The sequence below is a fragment of the Piliocolobus tephrosceles genome, chromosome 19 (genome assembly GCF_002776525.5).
Source record: "Piliocolobus tephrosceles isolate RC106 chromosome 19, ASM277652v3, whole genome shotgun sequence".
In the NCBI taxonomy this organism is placed as follows: domain Eukaryota; kingdom Metazoa; phylum Chordata; class Mammalia; order Primates; family Cercopithecidae; genus Piliocolobus; species Piliocolobus tephrosceles.
The window spans coordinates 19,356,837-19,372,128 of NC_045452.1; the positions used below are offsets into that span (position 1 = coordinate 19,356,837).

At 57.8% G+C, this 15,292-nt stretch overlaps 2 protein-coding genes across 6 annotated transcripts in view; one reads left to right on the forward strand and one right to left on the reverse strand.

The window, feature by feature from the left end:
* Positions 1–5,433, reverse strand: part of LOC111549039 (atherin-like) — a 34,531-nt gene extending 29,098 nt beyond the window's left edge. For all 4 annotated transcript variants that reach the window (XR_004228622.1, XR_004228623.1, XM_031934612.1 and 1 more), the window contains exon 1: positions 5,013–5,433. Coding sequence is in view for 2 of the 4 variants with exons in the window: in XM_031934612.1 (XP_031790472.1) it covers positions 5,013–5,406 (394 nt within the window). In the remaining 2 variants the exon portion in view is untranslated. The remainder of the gene's footprint in view (positions 1–5,012) is intronic.
* Positions 5,262–15,292, forward strand: part of SH3BP1 (SH3 domain binding protein 1) — a 21,241-nt gene continuing 11,210 nt past the window's right edge. Inside the window, exons 1-14 of one of the 2 annotated variants that reach the window (XM_026449682.2) lie at positions 5,262–5,439; positions 6,696–6,738; positions 6,942–7,046; positions 8,123–8,199; positions 8,479–8,590; positions 8,681–8,757; positions 9,228–9,372; positions 10,212–10,280; positions 10,446–10,536; positions 10,923–11,068; positions 12,363–12,474; positions 12,817–12,898; positions 12,992–13,072; positions 13,886–14,002. In XM_026449682.2, coding sequence (XP_026305467.1) covers positions 5,381–5,439; positions 6,696–6,738; positions 6,942–7,046; positions 8,123–8,199; positions 8,479–8,590; positions 8,681–8,757; positions 9,228–9,372; positions 10,212–10,280; positions 10,446–10,536; positions 10,923–11,068; positions 12,363–12,474; positions 12,817–12,898; positions 12,992–13,072; positions 13,886–14,002 — 1,316 coding nt within the window. In that variant the 5' untranslated portion in view covers positions 5,262–5,380. Of the gene's footprint in view, positions 5,440–6,695; positions 6,739–6,941; positions 7,047–8,122; positions 8,200–8,478; positions 8,591–8,680; positions 8,758–9,227; positions 9,373–10,211; positions 10,281–10,445; positions 10,537–10,922; positions 11,069–12,362; positions 12,475–12,816; positions 12,899–12,991; positions 13,073–13,885; positions 14,003–15,292 lie in introns of those variants that run through there. The other variant, XM_026449683.1, reaches the window with a different exon arrangement.

Sequence of the window (15,292 nt, forward strand, 5' to 3'; positions counted from 1 at the left end):
ACATGCTGGAGAATTGCCCAGCACACCCGCCTCCCAGCCTGTACTCTCTTTAACACTCATCAGCAAGCAAGGGGCCCCTCTCTGCTGGCCCACACTGGAAACGCAGGCTGAGAGCTCCTCCATGTCCACCTCACTGCTGAGGGGACAAGAGGCATTAGCTGCGCCCCGCGGGCGCTTCCTATCAGATCCCTACAGTGGGACTCCCACCCTGGCACAGCCCTCCAGACAGATGTCTGGCCCCTGGAGGCTTGCAGACACCCTGTCCCAGCCACGTGGCCTCGTTCCTGTTCCCCTCCCCTACCCTGCAGGACTCACACTTGTGATGTCTCCTGACGATAACTCAGGTTAGAAGTTTATTCTACCTGAAATAAAACCGTATGGCCTGCAGCATCCACCTGGGGTGCTGGAGTCCCACCTCCAGCACAGTCTCATTACTGGCCATGGCAGGGAGGACTACAGGTTGGCGTGGGGAACAGGTGGGACTGTGAGCTGGGAGTCTGGGGGCTGGTTCTGGCTGGGTCACTGGCTTTCTGTGTGATTTTGAGGAAGGTGCTTTCCTTTCTGGAAAAGGGGAGAGGGACTCAATGAGCTATAAGGTCCCTCTGAGGAGTCCTTGGGCAAAGGAGCCAGGCTGTCAGCTTTGGAGGGACCCAGGATGTTGTTCCGGGGATGGGGAGGTGGGGTCCCTTCAGCCTTTGGACCTTCTCCCTTGCCTTGTCCTTAACCCAGCCAGCCTGTCAGTCATGCCAGTGTTTCCTGAGCAGCCGTTGGGCCAGCCCCTGTCCTAAGAGTTCACAAGCTGGCAAGGACTTGGGAGCTAGTGTGGCACCCTGAGAGTGAAGACATGAGGTACCACAGAAGCCCTGCCTCTGTCTGAGAGTCTGGGGGGTGGGTTTAACCAGAGGAGAGGACCCTGGGCCTCCACTTCCCCAAATACCGTGTTGCTGCACAGAGGTCCGGGCCACTACGCCCTGCAGTCTCAGGGGCTGGGATGCAGTGCACTGGGGAGGCGTGTGCTCTGTCTCTTGAAGGGTGACCCCCAGTGCCATGCCAAGACCAATGGGACTTCCCAGATCTCGAAGCCACACTTCCATTTCTGTTGGTTTGGCCGAGGCAGCAGTTAATTTTGGTTTTCAGCAACCGCAGCACACTCTTTGTTTATGGCAGCCAGGAGAAGTGGTAAGGGCCTGGGAGCCTGGGAGCCTGCTCCTGCCTAGTCAGTTTTTTTGTTGTTATCGTCGTCGTCTTTACGGAGTTTCGCTCTTGTTGCCCAGGCTGGAGTGCAATGGCACGATCTTGGTTCACTGCAACCTCTGCCTCCTGAGTTCAAGCGATTCTCCTGCCTCAGCCTCCCGAGTAGCTGGGATTACAGGCATGCACCACCACATCCTGCTAATTTTGTATTTTTAGTAGAGACGGGGTTTCTCCATGTTGGTCAGGCTAACTCCCGACCTAAGGTGATCCACCCACCTTGGCCTCCCAAAGTGCTGGGATTACAGGTGTGAGCCACCGCACCCGGCCCCTAGTCAGTTTTTTCTTTTTTTGTTTGTTTGAGGCAAGGTCTCTGTCACCCACGCTGGAGGGCAGTGTTGTAAAAACAGCTCCCTGCAGCCCTGACCTCCTGGGCTCAGGCAATCCTACCCTCTTAGCCTCCTGAGTAGCTGGGACCACAGGCGCATGCCACTATGCCTGGCTAATATTTTTATTTTTTGTATAAACGGAGTTTTGCCAGGTTGCCCGGGCTGATCTAGAACTCCTGGGCTCAAGCGATCCACCCGCCTCAGCCTCCCAAAGTGTTGTGGTGAGCCACTGTGCCTGGTCTCTCGACATACCCCCTCCCCCAGTCTCTTTGGGCCCCCCAACCAGGGCACTGGCCCAGCAAGGCAGGCAAGAGGAGCCCCCGGACCTGGTACGACACTAGACCTGATGCCTGTAGTCTCCCGCCTTAGGCCTCTGAACTGCCCTGTGAAATGGGAAGTGAGGCTCAGAGAAGTCACACATTAGGGGCTGAGCCTGGGCCAGCAGTCTTGAAGTGTCTACCAGGATGGCACATTGCCCCTACCTCCCAAGTCCTCCCCCCAGCCTCTGTCGGGCTGTCCTCTGGAGCTAGGCTAAGGGTACACACTCCTCCAGGGCTATCGGGATTAAAATGGAGTCCTCAGGCCTTAGGGCCACCCCAGGACTTCCTGGAAAGTCCTTTGGGCTTGGGGAAGGAGGTGAGGGAGTTTTTAGAGCTCCAGAGATCTCACTATGGCCCGGCCGCTCTGGGTGGAAGTCCACACATAGGGCAGCACCGCGGGATGCTACAAACAGGCAATTTGTCAAAGTGTCTAAAATAGGATGTTTTTGCTCCTGCAGCCCCTGCTACCACCACCACTCAGCTGCTGACCTCCCTGCCCACATCCTGCTCAAGCCTTACCAGCACACGCTACCTAGACTGTCCCAGGCTTTTGCAGACAAATCTGCACAGAGGCTGCCGGGCCCTCAAAGCAACCACAGGGGTTAAGGCGGAGCTGAGAGCCAGCATTTCTGGAGCTCCCAGGCGATGCTTCTGGGTCTGGCACAGCGGGAGAGCCCATGTGGGCTTAGGAGACTGTCAGATCTGCTTCCTAACTTGGCCTCTACCACTTTCCCAGCTGGGGACCTTAGGCCAGGTGCCTTGGGCTATTCACCTGTAAAATGGGGACAGTGATAACAGCCTCGTGGGAGGATATGCTATAGCACATGACAAAAAGTCCCATTGTCCCAAGGCAGCTAGACACACACAGGGGTCACTGGGGCGGCAGGAATGGGGGTAAGGGGTCTTTCCATTCCTGACTTGGCAAGCTGAATAACGATGGTAACAAGAAACAGCACAAGGCACTTTATAAGCATCTTGCATCTATTAATTCACTTAATCCTTCTATGAGGTAGGTACTGTTATTTCCAATTTACTGAGGAGGATGCTGAGGCTCAGAGAGGTGAAGTGTCCCACTTAAGGTCACCCAGCTAGTGAGAGCCAGAGCCCAGAGCCTGGCCAGCTAGCCTCCTCCACACCCTTAAGCTCTCTCTGTTCCTGCTGCCTGAGCCACTGTGACAGGCACACTGTTGGGCCCCAGAGGATTTAGCAGGAGCCAGCTAAGACTAGCCTAGTAGAGAACCACCCAAGTCAACAGGCCCCTGGATTGGGGAAGGGCCCCATGAGGGGTTGGCTGGGGATCCCTGAGGTCCCCCTTCTGTGTCCAAAGTTTAGAAAGGCCATGATCCCAACACCCACTGATCAAAACTTCTGAGTCCGTAAGTCTCTGATTACAACATCCTTCTAAGGAACAGCCTATAACTCTAACCCAACCTTTGGGGAGTCCATCCTTCTATGATTCAACATCCAAGTGTGACAAGGGAGGGCCTAAAATCTACCCATCACCCAGCTAGGAGGCACAGCCGTCCCACCCGAATCCAACTCAAAGGCCCAGGGCACCTTTCCTGCCCAGGACGCTTGGGTCTGGCTGGAGGGGAGTCTGGAGACCAGGGCAGGGGTGCGGGGCAAGGGCTCAGTTAGCCTGACAGTATGGCTGGGGTAGTTTCCACCACAGCTGCTGCTACAACCCACGTGTACTGACCCCTCCTCAGGCCAGAGCTGGGGCTCAGGACTGGGCACATCTAGGAGGGACAGAGGTATAAGCCAAACCTTGCCTTCAAGGACCTTCGGCCAGCTAGGGAACCAGACAGGCCCAGGCCCAGTGTGGTCTGGGCTGGAGGCTTGGCTGGAACAGAGTAGGGGCACTACATAGTCCAGAGACTTCCCGAGAGACAGGAAGGATGGCACCTGAGGTTCCCTTGCCATGCCACCCATAGTCACTGGCCAGCAGTCTTCCTGTTGGGAAAAGGGAGATGGGGGAGGGAACCTTGCCTGACATCTCATCCTGGCCTGAGCTTTGATCTTGGAGCCTCCCAACTTCCCACCAGGATTCCACACTCAGGTGGGCTCCCATCTGGGAGGCTCTGGCCATAGCAGGCAGCTGTTGGGTTCCCTTCTCAGCTCCTCCCACCCCCAATGAGGCCTGCCTTATTAGGGAAGAGAGAAGCAGCCAGTGAGTGTGCCAGGCCCAGTGCTGGGCACTGGGAGAATGGAGATGTGTGGGGCCAAGGTCCTGCCTCTGAGAGGCGCCCAGTCCGCACCGGCACACAGTAGTGGCTCTAGTCTCAAACTGAACTGAAACTAACAAAGCAAAGTGCAGAGGGTGTGGCAGGACTCTGCGGCACACCCTCCCCTCCTCCCCCCCACCCCTGTGGCTCCTGATGCCACAGCAGTGCTGGGTAAGGAGAGCCTACTGTCTCCCAAAGGCTCTCACATTTTGTATAACCAGCAGTTATGAAGCACCTACTGTATGCCTAACTCTGTGTTGAGGGGAGGGCCAAAGAGAATTACTGAGTTTGGGGGCGGTCAGAGCAGCACCCACATCATTGCCTTACAAGAAGGAAGGGGACTGAGGCGGTTTGCCAGGAGGAATGAGAGGAGATGAGCTTCACAGATGGAGCAAACTGCCGGGAGATGTGGAGAACAGGGTGTCGGGAACCGCTCTGGGAGGGTTCCTGGTGGCTGAGGGGGTGGCACACACCTCCCTTAAAGGGCAGGCAGGGGTGTCTTGTCCACTCTGCGGGATGGGCAGGCCCAGGACAGCTGGCCCATCAGACCATTAGAGGCAAGCGAGTCTGGAGTTCCAGGGACTTGCCCACGGCCATACAGCAGCCCTTGGCCCCAGGAAGCCAAAGCTTCCAGCCAGTCATCGAGTGGTGGGGGGTTTAGTTCCAGGGGGCCAGAGGTCCACTGCGGGAGGAAGTGCAGGGCAGTATCCCTGCAAGCCCAGAGGGGCCAGGACAGGTCAGAAAGGCCCACCCCTCCTTCGCTTGGCACCCTCTTTCCCCTTTGCGAGGGATGCAAAGGTTATTTATACCCTGGGCCTGCCGGCTGCGGGTGGGGCAGGCACCCCATCAGGGGCGGGCTGCGGGCGCGGGGGCAGGAACGGGCTTACCTGCTTCCCGCCACCAGGGCTGGGCGGGGCGCTGCGGGGAGGAGGAGCGGGGCACAACCTGTGGACGGCCGCGGTCGGCGGACTCACAGCAGCGGGGGCCCGGCCGGGGGTCGCCGGGGGGCCCGGAAGCCGGGGGAGAGCCAGGAAACCAACTTGGAGAGAGGAGTGACCTGGGGGCCGGGGGCGGAGTCGTGAGCGGGGGAGGAGAGAGCCGGCCGCCAGCGAGAGCAGCGCGGCGGCCCAGGAAGCGAGAGCGCCGCCCACCCATCCGGGGCGAGAGCCGCGCCGCAGGAGAGGCAGGCTGGGCCGGGGGCTGCCCCGGCCCGCGACCCCCGCCGTGACCCCGCAGCCCCCAGCCCGCCCCCAAGATGATGAAGAGGCAGCTGCACCGCATGCGGCAGCTGGCCCAGACGGGCAGCTTGGGACGGTGAGTGTCACCCCCTTCCAGCCCCACTCTTACCCCGGCAGGACCTGAGGGGTCGTAAAAGGGTTTGGGGAGACGGGCATGGGGGAGACTGGGGACAGCTAGGCAGCCACTCTCTGAGCGGCCAGACCCTCTCTTCCTCCCTTCTGAACGCCGCCCCCGTCTCTCGGGCAGAGCTGGAGGAGCAGGGGTGGCCTTTGCGGGAACGGATGCCCCCCCTTACTGGATTGGAGGGGGCTTCAGGCGGGAGAATGCTCTCTGCCCTAGGACACTGAGATTTTTCTGTCCCTACGAGTCTCTAAGTGGATGGTCCTCCTGACCTCACTTGTTCCCTCTGGACAGTGGGGCAGTTCACCACCTCTGCTTGCTGGGCCGGGGAGGGAGGAGGGTCCATTAGGGCCGCAGACCTGGGGCGAGGGGAGGAGACGGGTCCTGGCCTGGCGGGAAGAGGGGTCTGCCCCTGGCCTGCAGCGTCCCTTCCCTTCCCCCTCCCCCCACCTCAGGGGCCTCCTGCTTCTCTGTCTCGTTTCTGCTTTTCCCAGACTCAGGTGGAAACATCCCCAGGTCTCCCAGCTCCCACCCGCAGCCTCTGAGCCGGTGGCAAGGAGGCCGGAAGTTTGGGGAGCCTCTGAGGGCCTGTCTTCTCTGCTCCTCTTCCCCACCGCAGGAGTTCCCCATTCTCTGGGCCCGGGGAGGGGACCGGGTGTCCAGAGACCTGGTTCTAGTCTCACACTGGCACAGATGCCTATGTAGCCTGGGCAGTCAGGCCACCTTGCTATGGGCCTCGGCATCCCCCATGTGTCCCCAGGTGGGGTCCAGGGGCCTGTGCACCCCTGCCCACAGCTGTAGTCCAGAGTGCTGTGTGACTGAGCCCAGGACTCTGAGCTCCCGCACTTCCCGTTCTTGGAGCCAGCTAATACTCCTCGTCCTGGGGTGGACTGAGGATTTGGGAGTGGGCAGAAGAGAGGCTTCTGTGTCCCAAAGCTAGGCCCTGGTTGGGTCTCCCAGCCTCCCCTTCAGTTTCATCTGTCCGCCTTCTCTCAGGACACAGCCCTGGGTGGAGGAGGAAAAACTCAGGTATCCTATTCCCACCCCCGTGGAATGTGCTCTGACTGGGATGAGGCAACTGGGCCACCCAGGGCGGGCCGCACCTGGGAGGGACAGTGGAAGCACTGGGGTCCAGGTGCCCTGCTGCGGGGAGGGGGAGCAGGGGGCGTTCTAACCCAGGCAGGCTCAGCAGAAGCGCTCTCCCCCTGCAGCACCCCGGAGACCGCTGAGTTCCTGGGTGAGGACCTGCTGCAGGTACGTGCCTGGGCCAGGCGGGTGGGAAGGCAGGCCTGTGCAGGCTGTGGGAGCAGAGGGCCAGGGCGGGGATGCCAGCTAGGGGCCCGGGTTGAGTCATTCCTCAAGCTGTTGGCCATGGGGTCCCCAGGGGACAGGAGAAAGTTTCCTGCTCGAGGGGAGACAACCTTTCTTGATCCTTAACCTCCAAACCTCCTTCCCAGGTAGAACAGCGGCTGGAGCCGGCCAAGCGAGCAGCCCACAACGTCCACAAGCGGCTGCAGGCCTGTCTGCAGGGCCAGAGTGGGGCAGACATGGACAAGCGGGTGGTGAGTCGGGGGTCCTGGGAAGGAGGAGCCTGAGCAGGAGACTTCCGTCCAATGGGGAAGTAAAGTCGGGGCTGGGGTTTCCTTGCCAGTCTGAGTGGCACCAAGGGCATGGAGACTGCTCTGTTCCAAGGCCTCTCTGGCACTGCACTCAAAAGGCCCTGTACCTTCCCTGTCACCTTTACCCCACTTCCCTGTGCACCAATCCCCATAAGCCAAGGCCAGGCCTCTGCCAGCACCTGAACTTCTCTGTCCAGTCAGCATGCAGAGCAGGCTGTCAATGGGGCAGCCTCAGAGGGCTTCCTGAAGGAGGTAGCAATTGAGCTGGCTTTTGAGGGATACTCATGTATTAATCAAGAGACAATGTTTATTGGCTGATAACTACTAGCCTATTGTTAACATATTAGCGCATTGTCTCATGGAACATTGGCAATAACCCTTGGGAAAGGCACTGTTTTACAGATGAGGAATTGGAGGCTTAGAGGTAAAGTCACTTGCCCAAGGTCATATAGCCAGTAAGTGGCAGAACTGAGGTTTGAACCCTGGTCTCTGATCCCAAAGCAGGCATTCTCCGTAACTCCAGATGGGGTGGGAGTGTGGGGCCATGTTTTGGAATCAGATGACAATTCAGCGTGGCCAAGGCAAGGAAATTGGAAGTCATAGAGCGTTGGAGCTCAGCAGTGGTTAGGTCAGCCACATATACCCTGGGACAGGGGAAAGAGCCCCCATTCCCAGGCCAGCTCCCCCTGCCATTCTCCCTCCACCCGTGTGACCTGGGGCAAGCTCCCTGCCCTCCCTGCATCTTAGTTTCCCAGTCTGCAGTATGACTTGGCCATCCCTTCCTGCCCAGTCAAGTGGCTTCTGGGAAGAGGAAAAGGGCACTTCAGATGGGGAGGGGCTCCATCCATGGTCTCAGGGAAATGTCACCCCCACCACGCCTTGTCATCTTGTTTCCACTCTCATCTGGGACTGTGGCATTCCTGGGTTCCCTCCTTGCCTGCCCCCAAGGGGCTGGCCTGGTTCTGAGGCAGGGTGGAGGGAGGCAAGGACAGTCACCGCCGGCCCCAACCTCCCTGCAGAAGAAGCTTCCCCTCATGGCTCTGTCCACCACGATGGCCGAGAGCTTCAAGGAGCTGGACCCTGATTCCAGCATGGGGTGAGCATAGACGGGGCCCTGCCCTCACCTGGGGCTACCAAGACGTGATCTCAGCTGGGAGGGGTCCAGGTGGTGAGGGCATCCACATCGGAAGAATGACCAGGCCGGGGACAGTTCTCAGGTCAGTGAGGGTGGCCAGGCCTGGGAGGGTGTTCGGCCTTAGCAGAGATGAAGGATATCTAGGAGGGGCCGGAATTGAAGGAGGAGAGGCCCCACCACGTGTTTCCAGTGGAGGTGAGGGCAGCGGGCGCCTGGGCCCATGGGGTGCTGTGTCCACAGGAAGGCCCTGGAGATGAGCTGTGCCATCCAGAACCAGCTGGCCCGCATCCTGGCCGAGTTTGAGATGACCCTGGAGAGGGACGTCTTGCAGCCACTCAGCAGGCTGAGTGAGGTGAGCCTGTGCCCTGCTCCCAGCCCCCAGCTTCCCCGGTTGCTGGCTCCCTCCTCCCCCAGCACACTGACCCCCCATGCCCATCCTCAGGAGGAGCTGCCAGCCATCCTGAAGCACAAGAAAAGCCTCCAGAAGCTCGTATCTGACTGGAACACACTCAAGAGCAGGTGGGAGCCCCAGCTGCTCAGGGGGCTCATATCTGGGTCAGCCCACAGAGATGGTCGTAGAACTTTGAGGCCCTGGCCACACCGGGAGGATGCTGTGGGGTCCGCTGAGTACAGTGTGTATACTTGTGCATGCCTGGTCCCTGAAACACAGGTGGTGAGGGTATCTGTGAGGGTGTGCCCCTGTGTGTCACAGCTGGTGCTGGGGCGACCCCAAAGCGTAAGACTGCCATAAACAGTCCTGCAGCCGACCCCGTTCTCCACTCTGCTGGGTGGCTGTGATCACCAATCCCACCACCAGGGGGCAACCCAGCGCACTCGTAGCCCAGCCTGGGCAGAGGCCCCAGCCACTGGAGCTCTCAGATCTGCAGCTCTAAATCCTAGAATACCATGTGGTCTGCTGTATGGACGGGACACTTGGCTCTGGACATGCAACAGGGCAGGTGACCAGCTCCCCTTGGGATCATCCCCAGGCTCAGTCAGGCAACCAAGAATTCAGGCAGCAGTCAAGGCCTGGGAGGCGGCCCGGGCAGTCACAGCCACACGACTATGGCCAACAAGGTGGAGATGCTGAAGGAGGAGGAGGAGGAGCTGAAGAGGAAGGTGGAGCAATGCAGGGTGAGGGCCACATGGGTCTCCTGGATGTATAGGGGTGGCAGGGGTGGGTCCTGGCCCCATCTCACAGGCAAGGAAGCTGAAGCTCAGAGGGGTGACATGACTTGCCTAAGGCCATGTGGCTAGGAGGCAGCAGAGCTCCACCATTCCCTTGTACCCTATTCTGTCTGTACCCCATGCATAACATGGGGAGGCAGAGACTTGGTCTGTTCCCTCTGTGTGTTTGCTGAATGAGTAAGTGAATGAATGAAGAGTGAATGAATGATTGGATGATAACAGCACTCTGCATGGCCGGGCGCGGGGTCTCACACCTCTAATCCCAGCACTTTGGGAGGCAGGCAAATCATGAGGTCAGGAGTTCAAGACCAGCCTGGCCAACATGGTGAAACCCCATCTCTACTAAAAATACAAAAACTTAGCTGGGCGTAGTGGCGGGCGCCTATAATCCCAGCTACTTGGGAGGCTGAGGCAGGAGAATTGCTTGAACCCAGGAGGCGGAGGTTGCAGTAAGCCGAGATCACGCCACTGCACTCCAGCCCCGGCAACAGTGCGAGACTCTGTCTCAAAAAAAAAAAACCGCACAAAAAAACAAAAACAAAAAAAAACAGGGCACTGTGCTAAGGCTATGGGGACACAGAGATGGGGACGAGAAGCCAGAAAAGTTTGAGGGAGTTTCCATGGGCTGGCCCCAAGCACCAACCTTGGCAGAAGAGAGGAGCCTGGCTGGGACTTCCACCTGCAGTTGTGTGGACTGGGGCGGGTCACCAACCCCTCCAAGCCTCCTCTTTCCCTCTAGACCCCCAGCCTCACCCAATGTAAGCTCTCCCCTCTCTGTCCCCAAGGACGAGTACTTGGCTGACCTGTACCACTTTGTTACCAAGGAGGACTCCTATGCCAACTATTTCATTCACGTGAGTCCAAGACCAGGCCCCAGCCATCCAGAGCTCGGGGCTGAATGCCACAGCCAGGGGCCAGTGGGGTTCTGTGAGATGGTGGAGGGGGTGTCTGCTCTCAAGAACCCTAGAGAAGGCTCAGCTTCCCTCACTTCCGCTCAGGGTGTCCCTTCGTCCCCACAGCTCCTGGAGATTCAAGCCGATTACCATCGCAGGTCACTGAGCTCTCTGGACACAGCCCTGGCTGAGCTGAGGGAGAACCACAGCCAAGCAGGTGGGGACATAGGCCGGGCGATACCACACCCCTGACCCCGCCCTGCTCGGGGCTTATTGAGAAGCTTGAGGCAGCAGAAAGCTGTGGCTGGGTTCCGAGAGCTGGGTTTAATCTGTGACGGAGAGGCTGCTCTGTCTGCCGTGTGGAGGGTGGAGTGAAGGGGCAGGACTAGAGCCAGGCCTGTGAGGCAGAAGGAGGCAACAGTAGCCTAGACTAGGACAGAGGCAGTGGAGGCGGGCCAATTCGAGAGATGTGATGGATGATTTCAGATGTGGGCCTGGACAGTCGGTGGCAGGTAGTACCACCTTGAGGACATCAGGGGGGTGCCCCTGCCTGACTGCTTGAGTGGAAAGGCCCTGGGCCGCTGATCTGTTTCATCCCTGCAGACCACTCCCCGTCGATGGCAGCCACCCACTTCTCCAGGGTGTATGGGGTGTCACTGGCAACCCACCTGCATGAGCTGGGCCGGGAGATTGCCCTGCCCATTGAGGCCTGCGTCATGATGCTGCTTTCTGAGGGCATGAAGGAAGAGGTGGGGTCTTCTGGGGCAGGTGGGGAAGGAGGAGCATTGGGGCCCTCATTCTGTCCCAAACCCCCGACATGCTGCCCTGTCCTGGTGCCTGTAATTCCCTCTTTCAAGCCCAGTTCCCTGGGAGAAGACATGGTCACCTCCTGCAGCATCCACACTACCTCCCGCGTGTCGATGCTCGCGTGGGCCAGGCGCTGTGCTAGCAGCCTTTGCATTCCTGGCTCCATTTCACAAGAGGGAGACAGGTACAGAAGTAACCATGCCCAGAGTCATATGAGAAGGTGACTTCTCAAACCAGGGGCTCCACTGGCACACACTGGCTGGATCTGCTGTGAATACATTGTCCCCCTGTCCTGAAGACAGACCCTGGAGGTGGCAGATACCCCAAATTAGTTTTGAGCTGCTCAGCAATCCTGCTGGGGCCTCCTTTCACCCTTACATTTCTTTTTTTTTTTTTTTGAGTTACGGAGTCTTCCTCTGTTACCGAGGCTGCAGTGCAGTGGTGCGATCTCGGCTCACTGCAACCTCCGCCTCCTGGGTTCAAGTGATTCTCCTGCCTCAACTTCGCAAGTAGCTGGGACTGCAGGCATGCGCCAACACGCCCAGCTAATTTTTGTATTTTTTAATAGAGATGAGAGTATGTTGGCCAGGCTGGTCTTGAACTCCTAACCTCAGGTGATCCACCTGCCTCGGCCTCCCAGAGTGCTGGGGTTACAGGCATAAGCCACTGTGCTCGGCCCTTTTTTTTTTTTTTTTTGAGACAGGATCTCGCTGTCATCCAGGCTGTAGTGCAGTGCTGCGCTCCTGGCCCACTGCAGCCTCTACCTGCCAGGTTCAAGCAATTCTTGTGTCTCAGTCTCCCAAGTAGCTGGGATTACAGATGCCCACCACCATGCCCAGCTAATTTTTTTATTTTAGTAGAGATGGGGTTTTACCATGTTGGCCAGGCTGGTCTCAAACCCCTGGCCTCAAGTGATCCACCTGCATGGGCCTCCCAAAGTGCTGCGATTACGGGCGTGAGCCACCGCGCCTGGCCCCCCCCTTGCACTTCTGACTGGGCTCCCATTTCCCCATGATTTTTCCCACCTCCTCCCAGACTTCCCAGCCCCGCCCTTTGCTCAGAATTCTAGACCTTGAAGGTTGAGGCCTGTGGACACCATGGTGCCCACACTGCCGGCCAGAACAGTGGGGACACAGGCCTAGCGAGGGCCAGTGACACACCCCAGGCTACAAGGCCCCTGGGTATCCTGCCCTGCCCACCCCTCTATGACCCTTGCCTGCCCACTCTTGAACCCAGGGTCTCTTCCGTCTGGCTGCTGGGGCCTCAGTGCTGAAGCGTCTCAAGCAGACGATGGCCTCGGACCCCCACAGCCTGGAGGAGTTCTGCTCCGACCCGCATGCCGTGGCAGGTGCCTGATCCGGGGAGCCCTGGGCAGGAGGTTGGGGGGAAGGGGTGCAGTGGCTTGAAATGATCCCAAGATAGCCTGGCTTCAAGACTTGATATTCTGTTGAGGAGACTGAGGACGCTCAGGGGTTCTTAATGTGGGATCCATCATGAGCGCCCCGAAATGTTTGTACATTTTTCTGGGGAAAAGATGGCTAGCCTTCATTTTCTCAAAAGGGCCTGCAGCCCAAAGAAACTGTCAGACCTAGACACGTTAGTGTGAACAAAGGCCGGAGGTTCCTTCTACAGAGAAAGTGGGAGAGCGGGGTGGGGGCTGCCTCTGACCCTCCCCACACTCCTGCTTCAGGTGCCCTCAAGTCCTATCTGCGGGAGCTTCCAGAGCCCCTGATGACCTTCGACCTCTATGACGACTGGATGAGGGCGGCCAGGTGAGGATGTTGGAGGAGGGACGGGATGGGGAGGAGGAGGATGCAAAGGGGTAGCCCTGCGCTGGCTGACAGGTCTCTCTATTCCCCCCGCAGCCTGAAGGAGCCAGGGGCCCGGCTGCAGGCCCTCCAAGAAGTGTGCAGCCGCCTGCCCCCCGAGAACCTCAGCAACCTCAGGTGAGCCCAAGCCCGCCCCCCCAGCCTGCCGCAGAGCCAGAGCCCAGCTGGGGTCAGGGACCCTGGGCTTGAGCCTGGCCTTGTCACTGTATTCTAAGAAATATTTCTGCAAATGTAGCTTTGATGGATTAGTCATTTACATATATATATATATATATATATATTTTTTTTTTTTTTTTTTTTTTGAGACAGGGTCTCAGGCTGTCACCCAAGCTGAAGTGTAGTGGTGCAATCTCAGCTCACTACAACCTCCGCCTGCTAGGTTCAAGCAATTCTCCTGCCTCAGCCTCCTGAGTAGCTAGGACTACAGGCACCTGCCACCACACCCGGCTAAGTTTTGTATTTTTAGTAGAGATGGGGTTTCACCGTGTTGGTCAGGCTGGTCTCGAACTCCTGACCTCAGGTGATCCACCCGCCTCAGTCTCCCAAAGTGCTGGGATTACAGGCGTGAGGCACTGCACCCGGCCAAATTAGTCACATACATATTTTTATGTAAAGCATTGAAGTGAATGAGACCTTGAACTTTTGAAGCCATACTGCCTGACTTCGCATGCCACCTCGGGGCAGGCCACTCGGCGTCATCATCTGAAAACTGCGGACTGTAACAGTCCCTACCCTGTAGGGTGGCTTCGAGGCCTCAACGTGGCTCGGTGCCGGCCGCAGGGTTGGTGCTCAGCGGATAAGCTGCTTTAACTGTGACAATGTTAAGACCATTCTGGGCGGTGTCTTTCACACTCTTTGGAAACCCTGCGCTGGAGAATTCTCAGGGCTGGGTGCGTTCTGCCCCTGGCCTAAGCCTGCCTCCACCCTTAGGTACCTGATGAAGTTCCTGGCACGGCTGGCCGAGGAGCAGGAGGTGAACAAGATGACACCCAGCAACATCGCCATAGTCCTGGGACCCAACTTGCTGTGGCCACCTGAGAAAGAAGGGTGAGGGGCCGTGGGCTGGGGGAGGTGGGAGGAGGAAGGCAGATCCCATCCCAAACATCTGTTGTCTTATTTTTCGCCTGGGCCTCGGTGTCCCCATTTTTGGAGTAGGTTGAGCAGCTCCTGTTTTTGAGGCTGCTGTGAGGAACAGGCTGAAGGGGCCGTGCAGGCCACAGGGCTTTGGAGAGAGGAATTCTGGCATTCTGGCCAGTGGTGGTGATGAGATGTTTAGTGGCATGGGAAGCTGGGAGCCCAGAGATCGGGTTCGGGTTTTTTGTTTTGTTTTGTTTTCTTTTGTTTTTTGTTTTTCTTTTTTTTTTTTTTTGAGACAGAGTTTCACTCTTGTTGCCCAGGCTGGAGTGCAGTGGCACGATCACTGCTCACTGCAACCTCTGCCTCCCCAGTTCAAGCGATTCTCCTGCCTCAGTCTCCCAGGTAGCTGGGACTACAGGTGCGCACCACCACTCCTGGCTAATTTTTTGTGTTTTTAGTAGAGACGGGATTTCACCGTGTTAGCCAGGGTGGTCTTGATCTCCTGACCTCATGATCCACCAGCCTCGGCCTCCCAAAGTGCTGGGATTACAGGTGTGAGCCACCACGTCTGGCTCAATCAGGTTCTATTAATAGCTCCACCCCTCCACCTTCCAGAGATGGGCCTGAGGAAGTCACCCTCAGAACCTCTATTTCCTCATCTGTAAATTGGGGAGAAATCATACAAACTTGGAGGGCTTTTGCTTTGGGGATTGGGTGATATGATGCATTGGAAAATGTTTTAGAAACTGTGAAGTGCGAGCCAGGTCCACTGGCTCATGCCTGTAATCCTAGCACTTTGGGAGGCCAAGGTGGGAAGATCACTTGAACCAAGGAGTTTGAAAACAACCTGGGCAACTTAATGAGACCCGTCTCTACAAAAAATTAAAAAGATTAGCCAGGCATGGTGGTGCTCACCTGAAGTCTCAGCTACTCAGAAGGCTGAGGTGGGAGGACTGCTTGGGCCCAGGGAGTCAAGGCTGCATTGAGCCATGATGGAGCCCCTGCATTCCAGCGTGTGACAGAATGAGACCCTGTCTCTAAAAATGAAGAAATAGGCTGGGTGTGGTGGCTCACGCCTGTAAACCCAGCACTTTGGGAGGCTGAGGCAGGCAGATCACGAGGTCAGGAGATCGAGACCATCCTGGCGAACACTGTGAAACCCCGTCTGTACTAAAAATACAAAAAAATTAGCTGGGCGTAGTGGCGGGTGCCTGTAGTCCCAGCTACTCAGGAGGCTGAGGCAGGAGAATGGCATGAACC